This window comes from Sceloporus undulatus, chromosome 3 (assembly GCF_019175285.1).
Source record: "Sceloporus undulatus isolate JIND9_A2432 ecotype Alabama chromosome 3, SceUnd_v1.1, whole genome shotgun sequence".
In the NCBI taxonomy this organism is placed as follows: Eukaryota; Metazoa; Chordata; class Lepidosauria; order Squamata; family Phrynosomatidae; genus Sceloporus; species Sceloporus undulatus.
This window is the reverse complement of record NC_056524.1, coordinates 243,393,315-243,405,781: the sequence shown is the minus strand read 5'-3', so window position 1 is coordinate 243,405,781 and position 12,467 is coordinate 243,393,315. Positions and strand designations below refer to the sequence as shown.

General features: G+C 39.7%; 1 protein-coding gene across 1 annotated transcript in view; it reads left to right on the top strand.

Annotated features, from left to right (window-relative positions):
• Nucleotides 1-12,467, top strand: part of GPR149 (G protein-coupled receptor 149) — a 51,068-nt gene that overhangs the window by 7,583 nt on the left and 31,018 nt on the right. Inside the window, exon 3 of the mRNA XM_042456374.1 lies at nucleotides 6,751-7,208. Within this exon, the coding sequence (XP_042312308.1) occupies nucleotides 6,751-7,208 (458 nt within the window). The remainder of the gene's footprint in view (nucleotides 1-6,750; nucleotides 7,209-12,467) is intronic.

The following is a 12,467-nucleotide window of genomic DNA, read 5'->3' as shown; positions in this document are numbered from 1 at the left end:
TATTATTATTATTATTATTATTATTATTATTATTATTATTATTATTATTATTTTGACCAGGAAATGAATAATGGGTTGAGAGAGAGAGATTGGGATGTTATGCTGGAAAGATAAGAGATGGGGGAGAGTTTCAGATAGAATTAGGGTTTGGAAGAAGACAGAGAGGAGGAGGGTCTGAATGTAGAAGGAAGGAGACTGCTTGAGGGATTATTGTATTAGGTAACTTGGATTTGGTTTGTGAGTAGTGTATAAAAAAACTGCACTTGCAAGGGTTGATGTGTTGGAGAATAAAGAGTGGAACTATATCCACAGTCAATTTTAAAATGTTTTTAGTAAAATTATATTTGTCATTCCTCATAACCAAACTTATATCCTGGTCATTATAGCTAGGATTATAGACTAGATAATAAAAACCTCAGGACACCCTTTTAACCAAACCAGATCCAGAATATCCTGGTAGCAGTAATTTCGCTTTCTATATATTTGCCTGCCTGAGGATTGAAGTCTTCTCAAAGGGCCCTTCTCTGTCACCCATCAGTGTAGCAATGCATTGTGAGAGGACATAGGAGAAGGTCTTCTCTATTGTGACACCCCATTTGTGCAATGCCCTTCTGCTGGCTCTGTTCTGGTGCCAATTTATTACAGGTTTTGTTCTCCCCCCCCCCCCCCCCCGTATATGTACATGACTTTGAACTGTATTAACCCTTTAAGCAGTTTCTAATTATTTAATATGTTTTCACTCTGTTTAAACTATTTTTAAAAATCTGAATTGTTTTAAAATTCTATGATATTCATATGGTCCCCTTGAGATCCTAGGATAAAGAATGACATCTCAATCTGAAATAATTGCTAGGAAGAAAGTTAGAAGGTATTTTTGGATTTGTCACTCTGCAGGGTGAAGGAACATCTGTGGTGGGGATTTGAAGTGCAATGTCCACAGGAGATGGTTTATGATGAGATCACCATGGTAGTATGGCTGGACTCTTTGGCACTCTTTTGTCCTGCTGGGCACCATATTGTAATTTCCCAGAATGTTGTTATATCAAGGTGAACATGAGTCAGCAGTGTGATGTGGCAGCCAAGAAAGCCAATGCGATTCTTGATTGCATCAATAGGAGTATAGTGCCAGGATCAAGGGAAGTGATAGTACCACTGTATTCTGTTTGGTTAGGCCTCACTTGGAATATTGTGCAGTTCTAGGCATCTCAGTTCAAGAAGGATATTGACAAGCTGGAAGGTGTCCAGAGGAGGGTGAAAGATCTGAAAACCATGCCTTATCCAGAGTGACTTAGGGATCTGGGTATGTTTAACCTGAAGAAAAGACAGTTTAGAGGGGACATGATAGTCATGTTTAAATATTTGAAGGGATGTCATATCGAAGAGTGAATAGGCTTGTTTTCTATGGTTCCAGAGACTAGGAACTTTATCGCGCACTTTTTTTTGCTCGTTATAGGAACTGTACAGCGACTCTCATGTGCATGTGCAACCAGCCAAAAACGGATTGTATTGCACACTAAAGCATCCTCCAAAAGGCCCTGTTCTGTCCCCTGGCGCCAAGCCATCCCCATTCATTGCTGATGGGCACCATTTTCCTCGGTTGGAAAACTTCCGACCAGAACATTTAGCATTCCTCAGCAATGAACGGGGACGGTTTGGCACCGGGGGACGGAACGGGGCCTTTTGGAGGACGCTTTGGTGTGTAATAAAATCCATTTTTGGCTGGTTGCACACACACATGAGAGTCCCCTTCCAGTTCCCGTAATGAGCAAAAAAAGTGTGTGATAAAGTTCTAGGACAAGCAGCAATGGATTCAAACTATAGGAAAACAGATTCCACCTAAATCTCAGGAGGAACTTCTTGACAGTCAGAACTGTTTGACAGTGGACTATGCTGCCTGAGAGTGTGGTGGAGTTTCCATCTTTGGAGTTTTTTAAACAGAGGCTAGATGGCCATCTATTGGGGATGCTTTGATTGTGTCTTCCTGTATGCAGAGGGTTGGATTTGATGGTCCCCGTGGTCTCTTCCAAATCTATGATTCTGTGATTCTGTGAGGTAAATACTACAACATGACTGTTCCGAAGAGCATTTTTCTGGAAGGATGGGTGAAACAATTGCCTTTTTGCACATTTATTCACTTCATCTCCTGAACCTGAACATGGACATAATGCAGTTTGTTATTTATTATTATTATTATTTTGTTTGTTTGTTTATCCCCAAAGTGGCATACAAGGCAGCTAACAACATATATAAAACACAACAATTAAAATTGAACAATTAAAATTCAAAAAAATACAAAAAATTACAAATATAAAATTTAAAACATACCAAGTTAAAATTAATAAACTAAGACCAACCTTTCCATCCCCCACTGTGGTCAGAAAACTGTACATTACTGGCTTACTCTGCAAAAGAAAAAAATGTGTTTCATAACATGTGCATATATCAAAATTGCACAAATCTAAAATGCATAATATTATGCTTTAGTTAGTGGGTAGATGAGTGTTAACAGATTGATAGACTCAGTCAAATAAGCCACTGTCCAGAGTTTGCAACTAGACCTGAGAAAGGCTGTTGATGACAGGGAGACTTGGAGATATCCCATTTATAGGGTCACCCTAAGTTGAAATTGACTTGAAGGTAGTTAACAACAAAAATGAGGGTGTGTGTATGTAACTGCGTGAATTTCATAGGGTTTTTTTTTTTTTAGGCAGTGAATACTCAGTGGTGGTTATGCCAATTCCTCCGTCTGAAATATAGCCCACACCATCTGGTATTCATTGGTGGTCTCCCATTCAAATACTAACCAGGGTTGACTCTGCTCAGCTTCCAATAACAGAAGGTCCAACATTCACTTTAGTGGTGTCTACTCCTATGTGACATTTCATCTAAAGTCATGCCACACCATAGCCACCAGAGATGTGTCGCTCTATGAAGCTTGTGGTTTGATTTCATAAAGCTTCTCATTTGTATTGGGGGATGATTTTTTCAAATATATACGTTTTTGGTGTGCATTTTTCAACTATGTGTATTTTGTTTATTTTCATTTTCATACCTAAATATATTTTGTGTACTAATCTACCCTGGTCCTAAATACCAAAGTAGGTGTACAGTAGTTCTGTGTGGATTCTTTAACAAAATGTGGCGCTGCAGGATGAAAACATCCGATCCAACAGGACGAGGGTTAAACATTGGTAGAGTACGCTAACATAAGTTAATAGGTATGCCACTGAACAGCATGATATTCCAAGACAGCTGGAGTTTCCCTCCTCCCCATGCAGGCAGCCCACGTAGACTACATTACAGTTGTCATGGTTCTTAATAAAAAAATCATCTTGATTCGCACCAGGAAGAAGCTTTTCTCTCAAAGCTGAAACTTCCTCTGGATCTTTTAGAACCTATTTCCTAACTGCAGTATTTGCTGTGTATGAAGAAATGATTTGTTACAGATACCATGTGGCTCTCTGGCTCTGATACAATATTTGCAGAGTGAAATATGTGGCAGATGGTAAGGCAACAACTCTTGTCGTCATTTAAACAGGAACATTTTCTTTCATTTTGTTTATGCTAAGGGCTATTCTGTTTCCCCACCACTGCCACCAAACAGAATGCTTACTCAGATTTCATGATTCTCTGGCAAATTAAATAACTCAGACTTTAGTTAGTGTGTTTGATACCAAAGCAATACAGAAATGTGGTGCCTACATATGTTTAGAAACTGTATTTCTTTGAGTAGTCTTGTTAAAAACCATGTCTCCAATTATTTATATTTCTAGTTTGTTCCAAAGGACAAGAACAGCAAGAAACAATTCAAAGCAGGGGTGGATCTTGAGACGCTGTTCAACTCCAACTTCCATCAGCCCTAGCCAGGATGGCCAGTGGTTAGGGAAGCTGGGAGGTATAGCCTGAAAATATCTGGATTGCCCAATACTCCTAATCCCTGATTTAAAGTACAGGTTGAGTTTCCCTTATCCGAAACGCTTGGCACCATAAGTATTTTGGATTTCAAAATTTTCAAACTTTTATTTTGGAATAGCTTTATTTGCATATATGTACATAAAGAGATATCTTGGAGATAGGACACAGGTCTACACACAATATTCATTTATATTGTATATGCACCTTATACACATAGCCTGAAGAGAATTTTATACAATTTTTTAAAAAATTATGTGAAATAAAGTTTCTGAACCATCAGAAAGCAAAGGTATCACTGTCTCAGCTCCTTTTGAAAAATGTTTTGCTTTTTGGAGTATTTCTGATTTCAGAATTTCAGATAAGGGAGACTCAACCTGTATTGATTTAGAGATCATCTACATTCAGAGGAGGGCTGCCTATGAGCTCTAATGTGCAACCTGTGTACCTCTCAACAAACAGATGGTGCTTTTAGCTTGGAGAGCACCACTCAAACTTGCTAGAACAGCTGGGATCTAGTTTCTCCATTTCCATTTTCCTTTGAGGAGAAGTAAAAAAGGAGAAAGTGACTAGCATTATCAAAATTGATGCAACTAACTAATACTTTCCTTAATGTGAGGTCAGGTCGGGGCCAAGGCAACCACATGCTGCGGCCCTGATCCAGGATTTTTCAGGTCCAAAAAGGAGCGGCAAAATGCCACTCCTTTTTGGGCCTGAAAAGAGGTGCTCTTCTGCACTCTTGCAGTGTACAGCGTCTGGTCTCTGTGTCACAGGAATGCCCCAACTCTGCCTGATGTCTGGTCAGTCATGTGGCATGATGCCGGACTGGCACAGAGTCAGGGTGTGCGGCATGCAGTCACCATGCCCCCACGCCACCGGGAAACTGGCTCAAACTGCTGGTCTGTTCAGCCCCTTACTTCCACCATTCCTGGTCCCAGGTCAGAAGTTATACATCTGAAACTGCTGGATGATGTGCTGGGGACCAAGCTTACATGCAACTTCACTGTGGTACATGCTGCTCTGAATTCTGTGCTCACTGTGCTTTCTGAATGAATCCCCAAATCCCCAAGAAAAGTTCAATTAAAATTAGACTGAAATGGTTTTAATGTAACAGATGCCAAACCCCAAGCCATCTGCTGATTTAAATCATTCACCCAGAAAAAGTCAAAAGAAGACTGAGATTTCAAACACTGGATTGCATCTAGACTAAGGGTTTATTCAGAATGCTGAAAAGCCTTGGGAGTTGCGCCTGGGTATTGAGATTTTTTTGCAACAGTCCAAATGATGCAGTTCCTATTCTGGTCTATTTCTGGTGAATTCTTGGGGCTAACTGTGATATTTTAAACAGTGAGAAAAAGGTGTGTTTTCCCTTGCTTCTGGAACTTTCCAGTTTATTTAGGATTCATGTTCATTTCTGTCTCTATGATCTTGACTCCCCCATGTACTCTTGGGTGACAGCACTGATGACATTGTGAATGTGAGTGTGTCTATCACCAAGAAGATGTTCCTTTCCCGATGACACTTCCTGGGAGGAGAGAAGGGCCTGTCCACACCACAGTTCAAGGAAAAGAAGAGAAAAGGACAAAATCCCAGGAACGAATGGATAAATGACTGGATGCAGGAATGAGAACAACATCTAACAATGGAAACAGAGTAGCCCAACAATTACAGTGGACCCTTGTTATATGATGGGTTTTGCTTCCAAGATACTCAAGTTCCATTAAATATAATGACATAGCAAAATGGTGTCCCTTATAAAAAATGGAAAATCGTGGTTTGATATTTCAAATTTATACTTTTTTGGGAACATTTTCAAAATGTTGATGCTTGAATCCATGTATAAAAAAATCCGTGTATAAGGGAATCTTGGCTGTCAGGAAGAGCCTTGAGTTAGTTGCACTTACTTCCCAGTGAAATCAGATTTAATTAACTTACAGAGCCATCCTGTGCATGTCTTGTGAAAAATAAACCACATTGAGTGCAATGAGACCAATTCCCACTTACTTAGGTGGCAGGGCCATTGAAGTCAATGGGTATTACTTCAGAGTGGATGTACATATAAATGCACTGTGAATTTTCAAACCAATCCCACTAAAACAGTGATTCCCAAAATTTGGTCCTCTAAGTGTTTTGGACTTCAACTCCCAGATGCCCCAGTTAGCTTGGCCAATAGTCAGGAATTCTGGGAGCTGAGGTCAAAAGCATCTGGAGAACCAAAGTTTGGGAAGCACTGCACTAACATTAAGCCATGATTAACTTTGTCCCATTGGGAAACAGGTGGATGGATAGATGCATGGATGGGTAGAGTGAATGAGATTAGATTAATTAGATTAGATCTATAGAAGAATCTAAGAGGCCAGCCTTTCCTGTTCCATATCCTGTACAAAATGAAGATCAAACCTATTTCTGGTACCTGGGGAATTTTTTATATTTTCTTCCTTAAAAATAAATTAGCTAATATTACTTGATTTCAAATGGAACTTTCATCCGTGGTGAAAGTGGTTTGGGGAAAAAATCAACCCTTTCCAAGGTATACAGTTCAGAGACAGAAAATATATGTATGAAACCACAACTGTATAATACTTTTAGGCTGTAACACAAATGTCACAGGACTTGCCCTCTCAGAAGTATCTCTGTCTTCAGCCTTGACATGTATGTGCCTTAAGTCAGTACCAGCTGTGCTTTTGAATTTTTGGAACATGATTTGTTTCATTTATGTTGTGATAATGTGCACTAAACTTGTTCTGATAGCCAGCATTTGAGGGATTTTTAAATTTTTAAATTTGCACATTTCTCCTGCTTATGTTTTTAATGGAAATGCCTGATTCCTTTCTTTAGCCAGAAGAAGAGGCTTTGAATTCAACCTGTCATTTCATCAAGGTTATGGAATCTATAAGATATCCCATGACAACCGTCACAGTGATGATAGCAATTCCATATCATACCACAGCTTGCTCAACTATGATTGTGACAACACAAAAGAAGCTCAAAAGGAAAGCAACAAAATTGAGTTCAGCACCATCTCTCTCGAGAACAGCTCCCTGCTTAAGGAGACAGTCAACAAGTGCAAGAAAACAGTTGGTACTGACACAAAACAAGACCTCAGCAAGGATAAGTTCATAGACTGCCTGCGTTCTGACAAAATAGGAACATATAAGAAAGAAGATATCAGGAATAATGAGAAATGTACTTTTTTTGAAGGACAGGAAAGAAGGCTTTCACATGAGGAGGGACGGAAACCAGAACTTTCAGACTGGGAATGGTGCAGAAGTAAGTCAGAACGGACCCCTCGACAGGTAGTGACTTAATTTCATTTTGAAATCCTTTATAGTTTGTTGTTTATATTTTCTTGATGGTCTCTTCTTTCTTCTAAGTCATCCAAGTTGTATCTGGAAAGAATCTAAGTATCTCTGTAACTGAGATGTATATAAAGCTCAATCAAAAGATTTATTTATAAGTCAGTCAAGCCAATGTACTTCAGTTTAATGGAGTGCATTTTTCTTTATTTCACTGGCAACAGGTAATCACCAAGTTCATTGGTTCACCTGCATTGCAGATAAGAGACAGCCATGAATGTGTTTAACCTTAAGGTCTATTCCATAATATAGTTAGATTTTGGCTTAATTAAATAAATTTTGTCAAAACCTAGCCAAGTTAGATTTGCTAAATTTATAAGCAGAATGAAATGTAATAGCACATCAAAATCCACATTTTTACAATGTGTTGTCTGTATTGCAGCCCAGGAAAGTGTGCACATTAAGGAATGATGTGCACAAAGATGCATGAAGGGGTAGATTTGGAAAATCTTGCATGCAAAATGCTTATATTAGGGACATGTGCAGAAAAATGTGTACACATTTCACACTTTTCACACACTACATATATTGCACATTTTTGGGGCACAAAGACTTTTGGGTGGATGACCACAGATTTCACAAAATGGTGTAAATGTGGTCTAAAATAAGCATGCAGTCAGGGAAATGGGAAATCATCACAATTAACTTTAATTTATTTAAATTATCTATAAATTAGCTTCCCTTACACAATAAATCAATTTTCTTTCCATTTCAAAGGCAGGAGTATTTCATATATCCAGAGGTATCTTGATTTCCAATTACTGCTAGTCATTTCCTACATTGTAGCAGCTCTTTCTCATATTCAAACTGCAATATTTCCTCATGATTTCTGTTGTTGTTTTTTTTTCAAGTTTGTGAATGAAGTTAAACAGCAATTATATAAGCCCTATTCAAGTTTTCAATAAAAGGTTGAAAGTAAACAGAGAGAGGAGGGGGGAGGAGGGAGCCAGCATGGTATAGTGGTTTAAGTATTGGACTAGGACTCTGGAGACCAGAGTTCAATTTCCAGCTTGGCCATGAAACCCACTGGGTGACTTTGGGCAAGTCACACCCTCTCAGTTTCAAGGAAAGGCAATGGCAAACCTCCTTTGAACAAATCCATGGCAAGAAAGCCCCCCATGGGTTGCCAAGCTGGAAACTACTGGAAGGCTCACAACTACAAGTGTGTGTGTGCGTGCCCATGTGGACCCATGCCTTCAAGTCCTGTTCACTTATGTTGACCCCATAAAGTTCATAGGGTTTTCTTGGGCAAGGAATACTCAGACGTGGCTTTGCCAGTTCCTTCCTCTGAAATATAGCCAATAGCATCTGATATTCATCAGTGGTCTCCCATCCAAATATTAGGCAGAGAACAAAGGGGAGGGCACATAAAGTCTTTGTTAAAAGATGCTTCTTTGTCAGAGGCTTTGTTAACTGAGGTATGCCTGGATACATCTATCTTTGTATAAATAAAGACAGCCGCCATAATATAGTGGTTTGAGAGCTGGACTATAACTCTGGTCCCCCTCTTGGCCTTGGGTGAGTCACACTCAGTCCCAGGAAACTCCATGATAGGATCCCCTTAGGGTTGTGACAAGTCAGAAATTACTTCAAGGCATACAATAACAATAAATGAAGAGAGGTGTGTAAACTAAGGCCCATTCCGCACGGGCCTTTGCAGCACCCCCATCACGTGCTAGGGGATGGCCGAGGACCTAGCATCCATACCGGCCTCACCCCTAGCACGTGATGGGGGTGTAAAAATGGCCGCACCCTATACACACGGGTGCGGCCATTTTTACGTGCCAGACACTTAGTGTCCGCACGTAGCGTCGCAAAAATGATGTGTCGAGCGCGCCATTGGCGCCTCGTCGCGTCATTTCCGCGATGCAAGAAGAAGCCCCATTTTGGCGCTTCTTTTTAGCTGCGCCGGGAAGCCTCGCGGTTTGGCCGCTGGGGCCTCTCAACGTAACTAATGACAGCGCAGGCAGAGCGCTGCTTTTCGACGCTCTGTAACGTGCCTAAGAGAGACATATAAGCCTGCACTGGTCAGTCAGTCTGTTGCCATGTTAGTCAGAGTTTCTGAATGACTGAGTAATGAATGAACAAAACAGAACTTTAATTAGCTATGAAGATACAGAGAATAAACAGAGAGACACAGCTAGACAAATGTATGAACACAGCTTGTAACATTTTGCATTCAGTCTTATCCAGAGAAGAATTTCTGGACTTTATTTTGTTGCTAAGCATCCTCATGCCATGTTCCTACCCATGTCTTTTAATTAGCTCTGCACCTTGGATGACTTTTGAAGTGCAAAACTAAAAAAGTGTAAGAAATGATTAATGCTTTATGTGAAACTGTTCCACTGATCCACTGCTATTACCATACCAACATACCAGTCATTCTCTGCTGACTGTAAGATCAGTGTGGCACCCTTGATATGCAACTATAGTTTTGTGGTAGCCATTTTTCAGTCTGGGACTCATATATCTCCTGTGGGTTAGTAATGCAAATTTTCCATGCAAAAGACTTGTGTAGTTTGCCCTCCCAGGTTCTTGTATCAATCATGTAGGATTGTATCCTAGAAAAATGTCTTCCATGCCAATGCCACTCTGTGTGAGAAGCGTATGTGTGTTCATGACTAAGCCATTGATATTTCACTTATTTGAACAGGAGATGGAAGTGATGGAGGAACTAAAATCTGTGAGATACTGATGGAAAACTGGGAGATTTCCAGTTTTAGTTTACTTCCCTTCAATTTTAATATTGTTTGTATCTGACAAAGGAGAGAAATTGGAGCTGAGCACTCAGTGAATTCATGGATATTCTACTGCTAACAATTAATGATTTAGAAGAAACACTTTACAGGAATATATTTTGTGTACTCACCTAGCTCTGCTAAGAAAACTAAAGTGAACACCTGCTGTTTTTAAATCTCTGCTCCTTATAAAAAATGTTTGCATTCTGCTTTCCCAATGTTAGGCTGTGAAAGGGCATGCCAGGGCAGATACTCAGATTCAGCTCATGCCTATTCTTCTCAGTAATTTGAGACTCCATAATGCCTTGTCACCAATTCCTGGAAGTGAGAGGATGAGTCCCCTCTTTCTTTCTTTTTTTGGCTCCTAGCCTCACTTGTCCTCACCCCATCTTTAACCCTATTCACTGATATAGTAGTAAATTCTGAAGTGCAGACATTTGTCATGAACTTTCTTATAGCTGTGCTTGCAAGGAAAATTCAAAAATCCAATGGTTGACTTGATTCATATCAACAAACATATTGCAGTAGTTTTCATTTCCACCAAGTGTGTGTCTTTTGCAAAGTAAAGAGTCCTAAGTACCCTTTCAGGACCAAGCAACTCCCAACTTATTTTCTATTACAATACGGGTGGCTCACAAAAATACATTTGCTAGTAAAATGTACCAGTCCCCACCATGCCCTGTGAAAACTGCAGCTGAACTCAAAGGTCATAGAAGGCCTGATGTGGAAAGAGTGTCTGCAAATTAAAAAGTCATGGTGCTTTGACCCTGTAAGCCCTGAATTTGCTACATCACTGCTCATAGGTCAGCTTGGTATGTGACCTTCACTCAAGGCCTATGTTAATCAGCTCTGGTCCAATGCATGTTTTGTGGCGGGTTCTTAGAAATAAATCTCATTGCGTTCAGCAAGGTTTACTCACTGTTGTATGAAAGACTGAAGCCTAAATAACTCTTTGGATCCTGACTCGTGCAGTAACCCAGCATTGTGCTAAACAGAGGCAAATTCCCCTCAAAGGCTCATAGACATGCCCAGATTTTTAACAAATATATGTTTATTATATTACAACAATAAAAAACAATAGTTAAAAACAACGTAACATTCACACAACCAATCATCTTTTTGTGGTTTTACAGAAAAGTTAACTGACTTATTTGTTGATAAATTATACAATCTTTCCCCAGTCATTACTTCCTTGAATTGCAACATATTCTCGTTCATTCTTGTATTCATAACCATCTTATCTTATATATCCAGTTTTTTTATAAGATAAAAATGACATATAGAGATATTTCTATGTCTTTGTTATTCCAGTTCAACAAAATTTAAACATTACTCATTTTTCTCTTCTGCCCAGTATTGTTGAATGCATGGAAGAAAGGGGCAACAGCATGGTGATAGCACATGTTGTGCCACATAAAGTTCTCAGGTTCTATATGCAGCACCTCTATTTAAAAGTGTCTCATATCTCTAGAGAATTTGGAGAGCTGGTGCCAGTTTAAACAGATCAAGGCTAGACAATCTCTGTGGATCTGGAGGTTGCCATGCTCCAAAAACAAAACACAATGGTGGTGTTAAGGGATGCAGGAAGCACGTTATTATTTCAGTGATGCTCCCTGAATATATACAGACAAAAAGATAAATAAAGCCAAAAATATCCTTCTCCCCCCAAAAATTGCCCCACCCAGAGCAAACCAGTCTTCAGCTCTCACCAAAAGGCAAAATGACTCACCTGAGGCTATCATGCTTTTGGACATATAAGATTACATGACTCATTGGGAATGATGATAATGCTTAATAAAGTGGAAGGCAGTAGAGAAAGAGGAAGATCAACTTCCTTTTCTTTAAACATTGGCACTGGCAGTATTCCAAAATGTCATATCAAATATAATTGGGAGATCATGGCATTGTGGTTCCATCACTATCTGTAAAAAGTCTTTGGATGTTTGGCAGAAAAATCCCACTGCCATAGCGTCCAGAGTGCTAGGAGGGCCAGCCACAAAAAGTACCTCTTGCCAAGATAGCTCTGTGTAGTGATACTTAAGAACTACAACCTGCTGTCCATGTGATCAGTCTCTTTTATCCCAGAAACAGAGTTTATAATTTTCTAGTCCATGAGCAGTAAACTAATGACCTTCTAGATGATATTGGACTGTTAAGTCCAAACATCCCTAACCAGCACTGTCAGCGGCATGCAAGATGGAGGATCTGGGGCATTGTCATATGTAACTTTTCCAGACTATGCTGGCTAGGAGATTGTGCAAGATTTACTTTAAAAGTAACATTTCCAAATTCTGAATAGCCAGATGGCAGCTGCAAGTCAACAATATCTAGAGGGCAACAAGTAGCCCATCCCTGTCCTAAAGAGATATTTTCCTAGCTACTGATTGATGCCTGTACTTTCTCCCTTTCTCTGTTGCCTTTTATTCCTTTATTTTGTGATTCTCGCTCACACACTGCACGC